This window comes from Polypterus senegalus, chromosome 14, assembly GCF_016835505.1.
Source record: "Polypterus senegalus isolate Bchr_013 chromosome 14, ASM1683550v1, whole genome shotgun sequence".
Taxonomy (NCBI): domain Eukaryota; kingdom Metazoa; phylum Chordata; class Cladistia; order Polypteriformes; family Polypteridae; genus Polypterus; species Polypterus senegalus.
This window is the reverse complement of record NC_053167.1, coordinates 142,175,536-142,195,628: the sequence shown is the minus strand read 5'-3', so window position 1 is coordinate 142,195,628 and position 20,093 is coordinate 142,175,536. Positions and strand designations below refer to the sequence as shown.

At 47.6% G+C, this 20,093-nt stretch overlaps 1 protein-coding gene across 1 annotated transcript in view; it reads right to left on the bottom strand.

The window, feature by feature from the left end:
- Nucleotides 1-20,093, bottom strand: part of oma1 (OMA1 zinc metallopeptidase) — a 78,854-nt gene that overhangs the window by 27,092 nt on the left and 31,669 nt on the right. The window contains exons 5-6 of the mRNA XM_039736115.1: nt 13,468-13,575; nt 2,463-2,591 (exon numbers count right to left, since the gene is read on the bottom strand). Of these exons, the coding sequence (XP_039592049.1) occupies nt 2,463-2,591; nt 13,468-13,575 (237 nt within the window). The remainder of the gene's footprint in view (nt 1-2,462; nt 2,592-13,467; nt 13,576-20,093) is intronic.

Sequence of the window (20,093 nt, the reverse complement as noted above, 5' to 3'; positions counted from 1 at the left end):
GAACAAATGAAAAGGTGCCAGGGTGGCAGAGCAGAGAGTACAGGGGCTGGGCTGCTGACGGGTACCGAGTGCTGAGATAAGGTTCGGGCCCCGTCCTGCCAGCCTCTACTTGTGTAGTTGTCACAATGAATGGCTTCTGATTTTTGTAAGGACACCATTTCTCAGTTACTGAACACGGCCGGTCAGCCGGCCAGCCCTGTTCACCTAAAGCTCTGCACATGCTGACCCTCACCCTGACTGTGAAGTCGTCACCAGAAGAACCCGAGGCCTCAATCGCAGCAAACTCAGCCGAGACGAGCAGAAAAGCTGTTGAAACTTTCCAATCAGAAAAGCAAACGACGACAAAGCCACTTGTGAGGCCCTGGGGCTCCATTACTGCCACATGGAGAGCGTTGAGAACAATCGAGAATCTTCACATGGAAGGCTAAGCCACCAAAATGACCTCAAGGGCACAGCAACAGCGCCATTAAACTCCACACGGACGACATTTGGAACGGCTGGGAATCTTCCCAGAAACGGCCAAGCCTGCCAAAACGGCCCCCACGGGCTCAATGACAGCTCATTCAAGAAGAACATCCAAAGAACTGCTGGCATCTGTGGCCTCAGCTAAAGTCGGCGTTCAGGACTCCGTGATGAGAAAGAAAGAAAGAAAGAAAGAAAGAGAGGGCCGAAAAATGGGAGGGTAGCAGAGAGGAGACCTCCGATATCTAATATGGGCGTCAGTGTCTTTGGGAATAACGACAGGCGAGTCAAAAGTGGACCCCTTAGGACCACACGGCTACTATGGACCTCCAAAAACAAACCACGGTGGTGGCAGCGTAAGGCTTCTTAGCAGGCCACCTTACTTTTGTGCACTTTATAGAATATTCTTAAGGTGAACATCCACTCGTCTGTCCGGACCTGAAGTGTCACTGAGTGTCACATAGCAGGACAAGCAAATCCACAACTTAATGGCTCAGACGTCTTGAAGAAGCCAATCAAAGCCCAACTGAAATGCTGAAACGAGAAGTCGGCGCCCAAAAACCCACCGCGGTGTCACAATGAAGGCACGTCTACCAACAGAGTGGGCTCAAAATCCTCAACAGCAACGTGAAGGGCAGACGTCAACCTAAACGAAGCATTCAGTTGGAATGACTGCCACCTCCGAGTGGCGTGTGATGGACAGCCGGGACGCCCAAAGAGTGGAAGGATGGGGGACGGCAGCTACTTTGGGACACTGGCCACCCCCAGGATGCTAGATGGGGATTTCACTGCAGCATAGCGGTGCCTCGGATTCCTGCAGGGCAACATGGGATCTTGAGTTCGGCTTCACCCTGCCCTGCTGGGTATGGTGGGTGCCGCCAGGAGACGCCGCAGGAGGACCTGGTGACTCTTTATTTTCTACGCAGCCTGGAAGTGCTAGTAGGTGTCAGGAACGGAAGAGCAGAAGTACGGAAGAAGAAGAAAACTAAAGTTCTGTATCTGACCCGGAAGTGCTGACGAGTCACGTGATGGGAAGGGCGGAGGGACTTCCGGGTCGAGGACTATTTAAAGGAGCAGACAAGCCAGAGTCGGGTGGAGGTGGACAAAGCCTGCTGGGAGGTGTGGAGGAGAAAGAAAGAAAGAAAGAAAGAAAAAGGAGAGAACTGTGTGACTGTTTAGTACTTGTGGCTGTCACAAAAAGAAAAGAAAAAAAAGTCTTCTTGATGCTTTTAGCTCGTGTGGTCAGTCTGTCTGTCTGTCTGTCTGTCTGTCTGTTGGGCTAGAGGAGCGACGGTGCCCTCTAGTGTTACAGGGGGCAATGACTTTTTGTCTACATGGACAACATTTGGAACAGTTGGGAAGATTCTGCAGGAATGCCACTCTGCCAAAAATGACCCCAATTCATTCAAGAACTTTGTTAAGTGACAAGAAAGTTAGAGAACTCGGGTCACTGAAAAAAATGAAAGCCCTGCTTTAAAAACGGCATTGGCATTCGTTCAGCGTCCCTTTCTCGACAGTGCAGAAAGAGCGGATATCAGGAAGGGGGCACATACTTTTTCACAGAGCTGTGTCTTTTTTTAGCAGGAATGAAGGCTACTAACTCATACAGCACGTCAGCTGGCACACTGGACGAGAGTGGTAGATTACAAGCTGCACAAAGCGCTTTACCCCCAGCTCTACGTGGTGCCCGTCTGGTACTCCGACTTTGTCTTTAACAATAGGTGGGGGTGCTTGAGATGAGGCTGCGCTGCTCGGCACTCCAGCCGCCGCCACTCAGTGCATCAGAGGGATAATGAAGTGATGATGCGAACAGCCAATCCATCATGAGCCGGCGTGGGCACTGAGCCTGACAAGAGCTGCCAGAAGACAGATAGGAAGGGCGCTGATTAAAAGCGGAGCAGACCGGCGGGCTCCACCATGTGATGAATGACAACATCCTGACCCCGGGGGCCCGGCACACCTCCCAAAATCTCCCCACTTTTTCTTTTTTCCTTCCTCACCTGCACCAATTTGCTCTGGATCCACTGTCCCACGAGGGCGAGGCTGTCCCGGGGGCACACGGCCCAGATTGCCATCAGAAGAATCAAAGACAGAAAATCCACAAAGTGGACGAGACTGGCCTGCTCCGCCTGCAAAAGACAACACAGGAAAAAAAGTCAAAAGAGCCCAGCTGGAGTTTGTGGGCAGTTTGTGACACGTGGGCACAGCACCGAAGAGGGCGGGCACATACACCCAGCCAGGACACCTGAATTGGTGGGGACACACATCTCATCATCACCTAGGAGGGAGTTAAGTGTGCCCTTTCAAGAGTTGTGACACCGGGCACACTCAAGGCTACTTAGCTGGGAGTGAGATAGATAGATAGATAGATAGATAGATAGATAGATAGATAGATAGATAGATAGATAGATAGATAGATAGATAGATAGATAGATAGATAGATAGAGTGAAAGGCACTATATGATAGATAGATAGATAGATAGATAGATAGATAGATAGATAGATAGATAGATAGAGTGAAAGGCACTATATGATAGATAGATAGATAGAGTGAAAGGCACTATATGATAGATAGATAGATAGATAGAGAGTAATTGACAGACAGATATAAATGTTTGCTATATAATACGTTTACAGGGTCCTCCTTATTGTCAGGAGTTGACAGTCCTGTGACATTCCGACATGCAGGTGCCCATCAACAGGCCCGTGCGTGCAGTGTGCTGAACTACCCGAGTAATTCCAGAAGATGCCCATATGACCTAACGCACACTCCAGCGCTCAGTTGGATGTAGACGTATCTTTCCGCTCTTTCTCTGAGCCTCCACTCCCCCCAGTTACTGTGCTGCAGCCCCCAACGAGTCCTAGTGAAGGGACAGGCCTGAGCCCCGTGACCCGTTGTGTTCGTTTTCTCCACGTCGGTCGATTTTTGATTTTCAGTTTACAGCATTTAGTTTGACGATTTGGTTTTTCAAGGTCTGAAGAATTCAGATCTGCTCCTGGCCTTTCAGATGATTGCCGTTTTGTTACATTTCTGGTCAGCTGTCATTTGTTCCTTATTTTTATTGTCATTTTCTTTATGTGGAGAGCTCAAGTGTGATTTGCCTCGTCTTCGTCTTGCTTGTCAACAGTTGCGCTCCCCAGTCCAGCTCATTTGCACCTGGTGGCCGTGGTCTTCCTGCAAGGTGTCTCTTTTCTGTTCCTGCTTGGTGGTCTCGGTTCAGACCCTGCAGTTCTCATTCTAACGCTCAGCTGCCACTGTGCAGTCACAAGTTGTTTCCATTCGGGTTTCAAAAACTTGACAGGAAGAGCCGCATGCCCTCGGTCACCAGGCTGTCGCGTCACCCGACGGCAGATTGAAGACACGTGTGCCGTTACTAAGGTTCGCTTGCTCCCAGGGCCGTCCACATTCTCTCCCTGGTGCCCGGGGGTCCGTTTCTTACCGTCGTCACAACAACAGCATGAAATCTCACCTGGCAGCTGCCTGCCCTCCTGCTTCGGGGCGTGCAGATTTAGATTCAACCTTAAATGACACTGAGGGTGAACATTCAACCAGCGTGAATGAAGAGGAGGTGCCACAGACGCACGTGACAATTCCATGTGACGGCAAAGAGACGACCGCCATCTTAAAGATGTGGACAACCGAGTGGCAGCTTGAAATGACAGAAGTGGAACTGAGTACAGACACGGGGTCACCAGAGCAGGACCTATTGACGGCTGACCTTTAACACCTTGTCATCCACGGTGCTGACTGTGATAAAGTATTTGCCCCCCTCCCGATAGCCTCTGTTTATTTGCACAATGAACGGCCTCGGATCTGACTGAACACAATATGACGCTTTAAAATAAGGACTTTCATCATTTAAGGAACAAATGCTTCCCACTCTCACTCATGTGAAAAAGTAAACGCCCCCATAGTTTCAACTCTTGGTAGCGGCGACCATCTCATCTACGCATTTCCTCTAATTTGATATCCGGCGCTCACGGCTCCCTTGGGGAGTTTAACTTCACTCCATGGCTTTATTTCAGGCCCATTGATTGCTTTGAGAGTATCAGCTGCTCGTTTCAAGTTTTCACTATGGAAGCAAAGACTTCTTGCAGTGCCAGAAGGGCAGCCTGACCACCCGCCTGGACTCTGGACACCACAGACCCCTGCAAGCCTTCCTTCCCTACCCTCAGCTGGTGCACCACCTGTGCCATCTCTCAGTAAGACTGGGGGGTTTTCTCAGCTAAATGAAAAGTCAGCCTCAAGAACCGTGGACCAGAGATGGCCAACAATCCTAGCTGGAGGATCACCAGCCCAGCGGGTCACAACTGCAGTGCCATCTGTAAGGACCGTCCCATCAGCTGTCCTGTCCGCTCACGACTTCAGTTTAGCACACCCTGACTAAAACAGAAGTAATAAGAATAGTTATAATTTGTTACTCACCCTCACCTGTTTGGTTCCTCATCTCGCCACTAAAATATGGCACTTGGTGCCACTGCCCGCCTGCCTGCCTAAGGTAAAGGCATCTCTAATGGAGGATTACAGGAATCATCGGGTAGAGGGGTCCTGTCATCGGATTTGCTGGCCCAGCACTGACACAGCTGTGGAACGGACAATGAGTCAGCTTGATGGCTGTGGTCTTCTATTATGGGATGTCATCTACTGTTAAATTCTGCTCTGTACTTGTTCTATTTCTATTGTATTGAGGATGACGTGTGTTCTGTTCTGTGTATTGTGTTGTATTGACGCCCCCTTTTTAGACACCCACTGCATGCCCAACCTAGGGGGTCTCCCTTTGAACGGCCTTTCCTGAGGTTTATTTTCTCCCCTCAAGGGTTTTCTTGTCTTCTTAAGAGAGTCCAGGCTGAGGGGGGGTCTGTCAAAAGGCAGGGCCTGTTAAAGCCCACCATGGCACTCCTTGTGTGATTTTGACCTCCTATACAAAAATAAATTGTATTGTGTTCTAAACTGTACCAGGACTCCCCCAGGAACAGATTTGGATGTGCGTAGTGCTTCGTCTCCTCTGTACGCAGGTCACCAGCTCACAGATTCCTCTAACAAAACGCCTGCTTAGGTGCCCTCACAGCCGCCGTCCTCAGTGCCCAGGACAGAACGGAGTTGGCATCAAGCCGTGTGCTGCGACTCCTCCCAATGATACCCCGGGTGCCCTGCGAGGTGAAACAACAAATGGCAACCATCAGGGTCTTCTCACGGAGGGTCTCCCACATCACATTTGGATCGGCAGTGACACTACGGCCCAATGCTGCCGCCTCCACGCTTCACAGTGAACACTGAGCCCAATTCTAGCTGACCTCAGAGCCGCCCATCTGCCGAGATCTGCTGTGCGCGTTTGATTTGCTGTTCTGCTCTCCCATCAAGATAACACTTTTGAAGCACCGGGGCTCAGTTGTTGTCCACCCAGTCTCTCCAACGTCAGCCACTGTAGCCTGCACCCTACTCTCTCTACAGATCACAATGTCGTCAGCAGACATCACAGTCCATGGGGTCTCCCGTCTAATCTCATCTGTCCATCACCACTGGAGATAGGAAAGGGCTCAGAGCCGATCCCTGATGTAATCCCAACTCCCACCACAGACCTCACCACGGTCACACTTCATATCCTGTGCCACTCTTACGTACTTCTCTGCCACTCCCAACTTCCTCATACAATACCACAGCTCCTCTCAGTCACCCTGTCATTTGCTTTCTCCAGGTCCACAAAGACGCAATGCAACTCCTTCTGTTCCTCTCTAAACTTCTCCATCATCATCCTCAGAGCAAACATCACATCTGTGATGCTCTTTCTTGGCATGAAACCATCCTGCTGCTCACTAATCTTCATGTCACTTCTTATCTGACCTTCCACTATTCTTCCTCATAACTTCATGCTGTGGCTCATCAATTTTATCCCCCTGTAGTTACTGCAGTCCTGCACATCCCCCTTATTCTTAAATATCGGCCCACCAGTACACTTCTTCTCCACTCCTCATCATCCTCTCACTTTCCAAGATTCCATTAAACAATCTGGTTAGAAACTCCACTGCCATCTCTCCTAGACACCTCCATGATTCCACAGGTATGTCATCTGGACCAACCGCCTTTCCATCCTTCATCCTATTCATGGCTGTCCTGACTTCCTCCTTGCTAATCCGTTGCACGTCCTGATTCACTATCTCTTCTCTCTCTCGTTCTTTTCATTCATCAGTACTCTTTCTTTCTGTTTGATTGACGCTGTATGTAAATTCAACAGTTTAGAAAATGAACGTCGATCCTTTGTTTCTCGCACCATTCTGACCAGGCTGTAACAGACGGCTCCCTCCAAGGAGTCATTAAAAGATACCATGAACAGCTTTTCTCCAGCCTGATTACCGATTTGTCCTGTCAGAGGAGGTTTCTTTCTTCAATAAGATGTTAAATTTTGACAACACAACCCAAGCAATCCACAAAAACAAACAAATCAAAACAAAAATAAGGCCATAAATTACTGTAAGTTGCCGTATGTACTCGCAGATAAGTCGGGGTTTGATTTTACCGTATAATTTCCCATATTTTATAATGTCGATGATCGTATAAGTCAAATGTGTAAAACTCACGCTATTGGTCCAAGTGATTATGATATGCGAACGCCCGCCCACCTGAGAGAGTAACCACGCAGCGCACGGCCTTTATTTTCCTATGTATTATGCCTACGTGACCACACAGTACTACCCGCACTAGGTTGGCACTGTTTAGTGTTTTTCGTATTGTAGCGGTGCTACATGATTAATGTCGTCACAAGTCTATTTTGTGCCGAGTCCCGTCTTTCGTCGCGTTGTCCTGTTCACATGCTCTTTGTGTGTGTGTGTGTGTGTGTCTATGTAAATGTGCTCCCTGGAAACAATGGGAAGGGAAGGATAACTCTGTGGAACCGTGGGTCCGTCTTGATAACTGGTCCCGTGAGTCCTATCACCTGCATCTGGTCCTTCACTATTTAAACAGGAGGACAAAAAAAAAAAAAGAAAAGAAACATCCCGTTCTACCAGACCGCCAATTAACTCCAGAACCAGGAGAGGGCAGCCATCCAAACCATTCCCCCCTTTGCCTACCTGCCATTTTCAACGCCCGACCACAGCAGCTTTGCACAGCGAAACCCCGGGGTTCTGGACTACGCCACGGACCGAGGATAAGCACGGGGAGACCGTGACTTGTTGTAGTCATCTTTATCATCCGTGTAATTTCTGTAGGACAATTTTTCCAGCTGACCCAGGCTCACAAACGTTATACATTTTCTGTTAAATCTTCTGAACCTTCATGTGCGTTTCGTGCTTCCTGTGCGTTTTATTGAGTTCGTGTTCGGTGTGCGGTCGAGGGAGCGTTTGTGTTGGGGATTAACTTAACGCTGCGCTGTTTCTTTTTATTATTACTTTCCGCCGCACACTTCTGGGGTTGAGTGTTATGTCGGGGTTGGTTGGGGTGTGATATATAGATATATACACTGTTTGGAGTTTGCTCATTTCTGTCATTATCAATATATACGCACTTTATTATTTGGCTTATTTTTGATCGTCGATTGGGGAAAGATTATTTGGACGAAGTACGACTTGTCGGGTCTAACGTCCTCAGCTTGCCCGGCCACAGGTCTTGGCGGTGTAGCTACCGGTTAGTGAGAGTGAGTCGGCCGCTACACAGCATCCCTTATCTACGATGGAGAGTTCGATCAGAAGAAAATAGGAAGCTGGTCTGAAATTAAAAGTCGTTGGGAAGTGGCGAAAGAAAATGGTAGCTGTGCTGCTGCTGCAGCAAAATTCGCTGCGTCTGAGAAACTGATGACAGATCGGAGGAGGCAAGAAGATGTAAAAAAAAAAAAAGAAAGGTGTCGCATTTTTCAACGGGAGTGTAAGTCGGGGTCTGATTTTATGCTCGATTATTTGAGCTTCAAGACCTGACTTATACGTGAGTCTTTACAGCATGTGGAATAAAGTGGAATGACACATGAAGAACAGGAGGTGCAAAAAGACCTGAAAAGCCATGAAATCAGCTGACGTCTGTCACTTCTGATAGCCCCCCGTCAGTGCCGATGAACATCCGCTGCTTTAGTCCTCATTGATGGCCTGTCATTACTGAGGTGTCACACCAGAAGCATCTCATGATGGGTAAAAGCAAAGAGCTCTCTGAAGACCTTCACAACCTTATCGTTGATGGCTTTGGTGACAGACGCATCTCTAAACTTCTGAATGTTCCAGTGAGCACCGTTGGGGTCCTAATGTTGAAGTGGAAAGAACATCACTACACCATAAACCGGCCACAACCAGACTCTCCTCAAAAGATTTCTGTCAAAAGAAGAATCAGAAGAGCCAAGGACCACTCGTCGAGAGCTTCAGGAAGACCTGGAAGGAGCAGGTCCAGTAAGTAATGCCCTCCACCGTCATGGCCTCCTCTATGGACGCTCACCATGCTGAAGAAAACGCACATTGAAGTTCATTTCAAGTTTGCTGCACAACATTTGGACAAGGCAATGAAATAACTGAGAATAGAGTCTGGTCAGAGGAGAGCAAAATGGAACTCTTTGGGTGTCATTGGAGGAGAAATGGAGCTGCACATCATCACCCCAAAAACACCAACAGTGAAGTGTGGAGGAGAGAACATCATGGTGTGGGGCTGGCAGACCTCATAGAATTGAAGGAAGGATGAATGGAGAAATGTAGCGGGACATTCTTGAGAAGAATCTGCTGCCATCTACCAGGATGCTGAAGATGAAACGAGGGGGGACATTTCACCAAGACAAGGGTCCCAAACGCACGGCCAAGGAAACTCTCAATTGGTGTCAGTGAATAAAGAAAATAAAGAAGCTGCTAGATGGGCCCAGTCAGCCACCTGACTTGAATCACGTTGAGAATCAGTGGAAAGAGCTGAAGATCAGAGTTCAGAGAAGAGACCCCCAGAACCTTCAAGATGTGAAGACAGAAGAATGGGCCAAAATCACAGCTGAGCAATTCATGTGACTTGTTTCTCCATACAGGAGGCGTCTTGAAGCTCCCATCACCCACAATTAAGTATGAAATACATTTCAGTCAGCGTGTTCAATTCTTATTCCCCAGAACTTCATTTATGGACTTATTTGTTTCGATTTCATTGTATGTGTGGATTACTTGGGTTGTTACCGACATCTGGTGAACATCTCATAGTCCATTGCCCCATTAGGAATATCTTTACTGAGAAAGACGTTGACGTGTTCAATATTTATTCTCCCCGCTGTAAAAGTCAATTAATAACTTACAATGCTCTAAATGGCCTCACGCCGGACCACAGCAGTGACCTTCTCCATCACTCGGCTCTTGTTTGCCCACCGAGGTCCTCTACTTGGGGTCCACCCGAAGCTGCACTCTGTGGGTGACAGCAGGGCCTTCATCTTTATAGCGCCAGCCTTTGGACTGAGATCAGCAGACGCCAGTCACTTCAGGGAGGCTTTGAACTTCACCGGACATTCAGACCCCTCTGTAGGTCTTCCTCACTGTCCAGATGCCCACGATAACATCTGTGTGTGTGTTTGTGAGTGTGATGTCACAGATGATGTCATTTGTTCAGGCTTTTCTTTTAGTATTGAACTTGGTATTCCGTTGTGTTTAATTCTATTTCATGTTCTGTATCTCCTGTATTTATCTGTTTGGTGTTCTTTGCAGAAATATCTGGACCCAATGTTGCACACACCCTGCTGTTCTTTCTCAAATTCTGTGAAGTGCTTTGAGGAAGGGAAAGGCGCTAAATACATAAAATGCATTATAATTGATGTAGACTTTTTTGCAGAGATCTGTTTTCACGTTGACACTACAGAGTCGTTTCCCTTAATGCCAAATTAAACACAACGTGAAAAATTACAAGGAGGTGAAAACTCTTAACAGCTGCTGATTTAATCATATTTAGCCAGGGAGTCGAAATCACAAGCAAGGCTGCCAGTCCAAACGGCGACTACGACGCAGTGTTCAGCCTGCTGACTGCCCACCCTGATCTCAGACGCTGCCTTTTATAAAGATGTCAGCTAAATAGATGACTCTTCTCCAGGGCGCAGGCCGTCGATTCAGGCTTTCTATCTGGGAGAAACAGAGCGGCGGCGCTCCACGTGAAGAATGAAGGCAGAGCGAGGTCATCCATCCAAACTTTAGGGAGCTGCTGGCATTCAACAGGATGATGAATTTCTACTGGGCGAAACGGCCATCCCAAAGGCAGCAATGGTAGGTCTCAGCACTGGTAGAAAGACAAGAAAATAGGGCATTGGAGCCAAAGGGCTACGTGAAGAATACCTGACAACAGGGTGAGTCCCTCCCAGCAGAGGGCGCTGTGGTGCCACTTTCAGCGGTTCATGAAGTTCTCTGTGGTGGCAAAGCAGAGCAATAAAATCGCCCAAGCAGTACTCTGCAGACATCTTAGGCACTTCACCAACGTGTTGGTCTTAGCGCCGGTTTATACGTCACACTCAGAACGCGTACGCACACTCACTCATGGCTGCCACGCGTTTGACGCGTCCTCTGAGCACATCCTCAGAAATTAAGTTGCAGTCCCAGCAAAACGTCGGGGGGCACAGTGTGACAAAGTTGGAATGTGACGCCAGTGTCTCGGTTTACAATTTACATGTGACAGAAAGCCACTTTGAGGATCCTCCGGGATCGATGTTACTGCTTCGATGTTTGATGAACGGTTCGATGTGGTGAAGCAAAATGAAAACATACAGATGCATTCGTGGTGCTTTGATATTCAAGCGTTGCATATTCCTGATCACAATGACACGATACATTATAAAAGTCTCACATACCATCTTCTGGGCCGTCTCTCTGTTCTCATCCTCCGAGATCTGAGCACCACATTTGATGCCATCGATCACAATATTCTTACAAATCGTCTTAGTCAGTGGGTGGGCCACTCTGGCAGGGTCTTAAATTGGTTTGAGGCTTACTTGACAGGTAGAAAATTCTTTGTTAATTGTGGCAATTATACTTCAAACACCCCTGATATTTTATATGGTGGTCCACAAGGCTCTGTCCTGGGTCTGCTGCTCTTTTCAATTTACATGCTTCCATCAGGTCAGATTATCTCGGGGCACAACGTGAGCTACCACAGCTCTGCTGACGACACACAACTGCATTTGTCAATAGCACCTGATGACCCCGACTCTCTTGGTTCACGGACCCCAATGTCTGCCTTGTGTTTCTGAATGGACGATTCCTCATTTTCTCAAACTAAATAAGCAGAAATCTGAAATCTTAGTGATTGGCAAAAATGGATATAATGAGGGTATCTAAACTAACAAAAAGGCAAAGCTCTCACTCACTCACTCACTCACTGACTCATCACTAATTCTCCAACTTCCCGTGTAGGTAGAAGGCTGAAATTTGGCAGCTCATTCCTTAAAGCTTACTTACAAAAGTTAAGCAGGTTTCATTTTGAAATTCTACACGTAACGGTCATAACGATCAACAATGTCCGCCATATTGAACTTTCTTATTTATGGCCCCATCTTCACGAAATTTGGTAGGCGGCTTCCCTGCGCTAACCGAAACCGATGTACGTACTTATTTCAGTGGGGTGCAGAAAAATGGCAGTAGGTACCCTGGAGTGACGGGTACAAATGTGACATTTTTAGAACCAAATGAAGGGAGTTTGTCCACCGCCAAGCTCTTGTTCTGGTGGTACAAGGACCAAATAGCCCACCGAAACAGCTGGCCTGGTACCCCACACTCCCGAAGCACAATTAAGACACCCTAACGGAGGTGGTAGTGGTGGTGCTGTGCCTTTTCCACGTGCACAAAACAACATGTAGACTGGATGGCCAGACACCCATGAACCCTCCAGAATTCTTGAGAGGGTAAAAAGATGGTCAGGGGATGAAATCCGCATTGTTCCTCCTGCTTGACCCAACACCCGGATCCTCCTTTCCAGAGGCTGAGGTGAGTAATCCCCCCAAACGCTGGAACATCCCCTTCAGGCCCCTTTCTTAAAGATGGCGATCACCACCACCCCCCAGTTTGCCAATCCAGAGGGACCGTCCCCAACTTCCACACAATGCTGAAGATGAGTGCCCGTCACGATAGCCCAACAACATCCAGAGCCTTTAAGGACTTGGGAAGAACATCAAAGCACCCAAATACCCCATCCCAGTCCCCCCAAAGCTGTCTGGGTCACGGATGAACGTCTGCAGGCAAACAGTGAAGCACAGTGGATGTTCCCAAGGTGGTGATTTGATCAAAATTTATGCTGCCGCCGCCGGCCAAAACCCCATACTACTCTACCAAGGAGGCGTGTGATTGGTCCAAACGTCATCCTCATCATGACAGTGACCCCCAGTTTAGGGTTAGACGTCAGACAGCCAAAGTCTGCAGTGGAATGAGAGGCCATGTAGGGACTTCCAGAAACAGCATGACAGTCGACCAATCAGTGAAGGGCGGGCACACCAGGGACTGAGGTTTTTCGTTTTATTTTTTTTTCCCGTTAACAGAACTTTCTAAGAAGTTTCACTCTTCATGGAGTTATTTTTGGAAGCATTCCCACTTTAAAGCATTTTCTCACAAGCAACTTTTGGGCAGTGCCAGACATACACACATCTCTCTTAATCTATTGTGGCATCGCAGGAACGTATCCCAGCAGCACCGACAAGATGACAGCAATGATCCCGTAAAGACACTCTGGTGCATCATGGAGCACAGGATTTATAGAAATGTGAGCAGGGCCATCTTAACAGCACCAGAGGCATAACGGGCAAAACATACATGGGCATCAGAAACTTCATGGGCCCCCGGCCAGTGCCCATTGTGCCCATAGGTGAAGACGGCCCTGAATGTGACAGAATAACAGCAGCACTCAGTGGAAACGAGGAGAGGCTTTGCAAACTTAAACAGGTGTGTGATGCCAGTATAGAACGCTGGGTCCAGTAATGCTAGCCATCGTGCCACCACACCACCCACAACATTAACCACACACAGAGCTGACCCTCCATATCTGCCCCATAGCGAGACCCTACAAGACCGCTAAAGCCAACACGAGAGTCTACTTACACCGTGTCCCATGAGAGCGTGTGCCATCTCGTGCCCGAGGACAAAAAAGAGCTGGTGGATGTCAGCCACGGCCTCCAGCATTCCAGTGAAGACAAACACCTGTCCTCTCTGTCAAGACAAAAGATTGGGAGAAGCATTCAAGCGAAGGGGCCGAATCCCGTGTTAGCAGAAGATAACTGATGTGCAAGAAACGGAAAGAACGGTGATCGAGCGATGGGCAGCAGTGGAACGTGAAAAAGAAAAAGCAACCCGTAGTGTGGAAGAAAATGATTTGAAGTAGACAAGGAAACGTCCCGATTTAAGGAATAAAACACAGGCAGGAGAAAGCGTCAGTCGTTATTCTTTATGTAAATCACGCAGGAGGCAAAACTTGTCATATTACTGTTTATTGCAAAGAAACAAAGTGTCCTCTGCGCTCCGTTCATACAATCCGGTGATTAGGTCTCTACTTGGAAAAAAGGAATTCATTACATAATCAGAAAACTCTGAACATGATTGGTTACCCTCACTTGCCAACGGGACACCTTAAATGACCACAATCTGACGGGCAGTCCTGTTAGCTTAGGATGTACGTGACTGTGTTATCGGGTCTACCCGCTAGTTACCCTTTACCAAGGGGTACGTGTACTCAGCACATTCGTGACCGGCTCGGTCTGCGGTCACACCTTAAGATTAACACACACACACACAGAAACTCAACAGTGCCCCACGAATGACACACACAGCTGGTTAACCTCGGGCACAAGTGCCTTAGGAATGGCACAGCCTGTCACTCTCTCAGCACTTCACGAGATTTACTTGTTGTTATCGACATGAACAACATGTGAGGTTTTAAAGTTACAGTGGGTATGGAAAAGAATCCCCCCTTCGAAATATTTCCATCTTTTTGCATTACAGCCTTAAATGAAAACACACAAACAAAACAGCTTTACTTACTCAATGCCATCTGTAACATCCAAGTGAAAGACATCACAGCTAGAGTTCAGAAAAATTATAATAAATCAAAAACAAGACCTACTGAGATGAATAAAGGATCACAAAGCCCCCCAACACCCAAACTCAGTCAGGTGTCAGTGCCCACCATTCCCATTGCGGTTACTGGCTGTGATCAGTTGTAATGAGTGTGATTACTGGATTAGTGAAGCTGTTCCTGGTCCATTCATTCCCTGACTATGGCTGGCAGGTCACTTTCAAAAGATCTCAGGGTTAGAGTTGTGGATGGACATCGGGCAGGAGATGGAGACAAGAAAATCTCAAAGTCTTTATCAATCTCAGTAAAGTCCATCATAAAGAAGTGTTTGGTATGACGAGGACCCTTCAAACTGGACGGAAGAGCAAGGAGGAAACTGGTAAGAGAGGCCAATGGCCACTTTGAAGGAGTTACAGGATTTGATGGCACAGAGTGGTCATTAATGGTGTGTAGGTGACAACAATTTGACAAGCGCTCCACCATTGTGGCTTGTTCAGGAGGGTCACACTTCTCAAGAAAGGCCACATTAAGACTCGCTTGAGCTTTGCCACCTTGAAGATTCTGATGCCAAGTGGAAAAAGGGTCTTATTGTCAGATGAGAGCAAAATCAGACTATTTGGCCTCGATACCAAACGGTCCACCAATGCAGCTCACCATCCACAACACACCATACCTACAGTAAAGCATGGAGTGGGCAGCATTCTGTTGTGGGGGGCCTGGGGCTCTCGTTAGGGTAGAAGGAAAAATGGATGGTGCAAAATACGTGAGGAAAACCTGCTACCCTCTGCCAGAAAGGTGAAGACGGGCAGTATGTTCACCTTTCAACATGACTACGAGCCGAAGCACACAGCAAAATTGACCACCCAGTGGTTGAAGGAGAAAAAAGGGAATGTCCTGGTGTGTCCAGTCAGAGCCCAGACATAAATCACAGTGACAATATGTGGAAAGATCTGAAGGTAGCAGACCACCAACACTCACCACCCAATGTGACCGAACTTGAACAGTTAAACTGTAAAGAGGAGTGGGGGGCAAATATTGAGTGGTCTCAGTCGAGGTGTGCAAAGCTGATAGAGAAGAATCAACAGACTCAAGGCTGTCATTAAAGCAACAGAATGACATTGACATTGGGGGGGTCCTTCATTAATCTCAGTAGGTCTTGTTTTTGATTTATTAAAATTTTTCTGAACTGTAGCTGTGATGTCTTTCACTTGGATGTCAGAGGTTGCATTGAGTAAGTAAAGCTGGGAAGAAATATTGTGTGTGTGTTTTCATTTAAGGCTGTAATGTTTCGAAGTGGGGGATTCTTTTCTATACCCACTGTATCTTAGACCTAAATATTACTTTTGGTCTACTAGAATACATTCAAACATACAAAGGCTCAGCATCCCTCACTATCAGCCAAGAATGCCTTACTTTATGTCCTGTTCCCTACTTTTTGGTGGAGCTCTCACCCTCAGCCTTAATAAACCTCGCAGCAGAAAGCATATGGCAAATCTCCGGCTGCATCAGGTGCTCAAAGAAATCTACCTTAGACATTAAGACAAAGCATAGAAAGTTAAAAGCAGCATGGTATTTATTACAGGAATAATAATTCCAGTGGAACAAAAAATAATAGAAAATAGGACTGATAGTAAAGTCTGGATATACTGTAAGCTTACGAAAAAGTAAAACTGACAAGGTCGCAGGCACTCGTAGCTATTCATTAGATGCTTTTCTGACAATCAGATGGAAATGTCCGCACGTTGCCGTTGCTCTGTTCCCTTCTCCTGATGTCTTCATCCCTCCTTCTTCCTCCCTCGCTCCCATGTCGTTCTTCAGACGAGGCAAATTTATTATAAAAAATTCTACCGGGGGGTTTCACAAGATGTGATTGTTAGATATTCTGATTGGCTGGCTGTCAATCTGATGAAGGAATTCACTGTCCTTTTTTTCAAACAATAAAACTTTTTTTGAAGTTGCCCGAGGTGTCGCCATGTCTTCCTTTCCCAGGCTGTAAAATAATTTAGCAACTTGTTCTCCCAGATGCCCAGGTTACATACTAATCGATAGCCTGTGGCACCAGCATGTCTGCCTTTCTTTGTTTGAACAGTCGTTTTAAAAGTGAGGTACAATCAGGAAGAGGAGACGCTTTGATGTGTCCTCTACTATTGTTTTGAGCAAAATATAACGAAAGTATAAAATGTACAGATTTGGTAGTCCACAGTGACTTTTTAAATGTATTATTTTTATTCTTATTTTAGGAGACGTGCGAGTTTCTCCACGTTTATCCTCTCTCTCGTGGTTTAATAAGAACAATGGTCTAATTTTTTTATGATCCAGATGGGTACAAAAAACAGGACACTTAGTACTACAGAAGAATGGTTATGCCATAAATATAACATTTTCTCTTAAAGGGGTTATATAGAATAACAAGAAATACGTTAATCATAGCGAATAATAAAATAACAGCATTAGCTTTTAAATGCAAGCTCAGAAGGATACGAGACTCTGACACGTGTCAGGTGCACATTGGACCAGGGTTCAAATTCAACTCTTACAGTAGGCATCACCCCTCGAAACGGAGATTCAGGAATGAGAAACACCCGAGTGTGTGGGGCTCGTGATGACATAGCTGGGTAATTCATCTTCTGTCGCTTATTTGGGTTGGAGTTGCCAGGGGCAGCCGTCTAAACGATGAAAGGAGATACTGGAGATCTCAGAAATGTCCTGGGGTCTCCTCCCAGCTGGACATGCCTGCAACAACACCAACCCTGGGAGGCGTCCAGGAAGCACCCCAGTCAGATGTCTAAACCACTCCAGCTGGTTCCTGTTGTGGCGGAGCAGCGGCGTCTCTACTCTGAGCTCCTCCACATCCTGCTGTATCTCCGAGACCGGGCCCAGACGCCTTGGGAAGGAAACTCATTTCTCTAATCTTGTTCTGTCAGCTCGTAACAACAGGTGAGGGTAAGGAATGTGGGACAACCCGTACATCAGGAGTGTCACCTTTCAGCTCAGCTCCCTCTCCAACATGGCTGACCAGTGCAGTGTCTGCTCCAACCTGACCGTCGAATCTTCTGTTCCCTTCTTCCCTCACTGAGATACTTAAACTCCTCCGCTTGAGGCAGCACCTCATCCGCAGCCTGGACAGGGCACGCCACCCCTTTTTCCTGGAATTGGAGATGCCAACCCTCATTTTGGCCACGTCACACTTGCAGTCACAGCCCCATGAAGCCAGCAGGACAACATCATCCACAAAAAACAGAGATGCCACCACGCGGGACATTGTCACTCCTTGGCTGTCCCTACAAATTCAGCCCATAAAAATTATCAACAGAAGCGGTGACAATGGCGTGAATCCCACACCCACTGGGGACGCGTCCGACTTACTGCTGACAATGCGAACCAAGCCTGCAATGTACATCATTTGGATGAAAATGTGCTCTAGAAATCAAAACTATTGGTGGCTGGGTGGTCTCGTGGCCTTGGAGACCCTGCAGATTTTGTTTGTTCCTCTCCAGCCCTCTCGAGTCTTTTCTTGTTTTTTTCCTGTTCACTCTATTCTTGGTTACTTAGCATTGCCTAGTCTTATTTTTATATTTTTCTGTCTTCATCCTGTGAAGCACTTTGAGCTTCATCATTTGCATGAAAATGTTCTCTAACAATAAATGTCGTTTGCTCTGGTGGTACAAGGACCGAACTGCCCACCTAAACAGCTGGCCCGGCACCCCCCGTACTCCCACAGCACAATCAGGACACCCTAAGGGTGGCAGTGGTGGTGCTGTGCCTTTGCCAAGTCCACAACACAACATTTAAACTGGATGGCCAAACTCCCATGAGCCCTCCAGAATTCTCGTGAGGGTAACAAAGCCGGTCAGGGGATGAAATCTGCATTGGTCCTCCTTTCCAGAACCTTGGCATAGGCCTTCCCATGGAGGCCGAGGTGAGTAATCCCCCCCAAACGCTGGAACGTCCCCTTCAGGCCCCCTTTCTTAACTCTTCGAGGGCTGAATATTTTTTTCCGAAAAGCACACAAAGCAAAGGTTTCACAAAAGAGATCAACATAAAATGTCTGCTGCTGCGCACTGTGGCCGCCAGTCCGGCTGGAGGGTGGCACTGGCAGTCCGGTTTGTACCTCTCGTCATTGTAAGTGGTGGTCCGCCCAGGTGAACGTTGAGTTGGTGTGTCAGCTGCACGACTTAAATCGGAGTCCGACAAGTCCGAGTCCAATGCAGCAATGATATGCAGAATGTCATCCATCGTTTTACTTTACACATTCGCTTTGATGTTGATGCCATTTTCACCGTATTTGCTACTCACACGAGCGCAAGGACTCTCGGCCGGCCAATCAGACCAGCCAGGCGAACTTCTCTTCTGGCAAAGAAGAGTCCAAGTAAAACATAACGGCGGGTTTGCAGTCGGCTGCCACCGTCAACCCCTTTTGACAGAAGTCAACATCTGCCCTGAAATAGTTAAAGATGGCGATCACCACCACCACCACCACCACCACCCTCAGTTTGCCAACCCAGAGGGACCGTCCCCAACTTCCACACCATGCTGAAGATGCCCAACAACATCCAGAGCCCTTAAGGACTTGGGAAGAAGATCAAACCACCCAAACACCGCCATAAAGTGAAAGAGACGTGTGTTGTCATCCCCAGGATCACATCTGGTCCCGCAGGACTACACAAAGTCGAGCTGCCACCTCACCTTCCATATTACTGTAACTGGTCACCGATACCCCCGAGGGGGTGACTTGGTGGGCCGTCTTGAACGGTGAAGGACACGGCTATGACTGTCTGAAAGAGGAGTCACATTGGCACGCTTCCTCAGTTACAGGGAAGCCACAGGGGTGCAGGGCAAGCTGCCGTCAACATTTGCTCACTAATTTGCTATTGTGAGCGCTCAGCGAAGCTCTGGCGCCTTTTGTTATGATTATTAAGCTCCGAGCAGCTTTTTGATTTTATCGATCACACAATTTCACTACACCAGCTACTAACAGCGCCGTTGGTCTACCGGGACCTGCTCTCCATCATGCATAATTCCACGTGTTCAGATAACCGACTAGCGTAATCCCCCCTTCTTATCACAGGTTAAATGACTTTTATTTGGCTGACACTTTTATCTCAAGCGACGTAAACATCAAGTGCATAAGTAAATACGCTCCCGTGAAAATTCCTCCTCTCCTTTGGGATTTTCAGAATCTTTGCATATTCCAGGCTGTGAACTGCCATCAAAACCTTCATCCAAATCCTAATTATAGATAAAAGGGAACCCGAGTGAACGCACCACGCTGTTTGGTGCCCACTTCATAAACAAACGTCTTTGTGCCAAAGTGGCACTGGGGATTCAGCAGCTGCCTGAAGTGGCACAACACACACGGACACAGACGACTCTGGGATCATCGCAATGGATGTGCCCTGCCACATACAGCCTGCCATCCTGGGTAACTGGCACAACTTGATATTTTAACTCCAAACTCTGCCCTAAAACTTCAGATTGCATTGCCAGTCAGATGTTGAGGACCCCTGGCCTTCTGCTCACTTAGCCCCTCTCTCCTCCACAATTCCCTGCTCCAGCCCTGAATACAAGTGTCCTTCAATTTAAAGACGGCAAGGCATGAGCAGCAGACCAGGACACCGGCGCCACTCTAACTGACTGACAGACACACGGAGCTTCT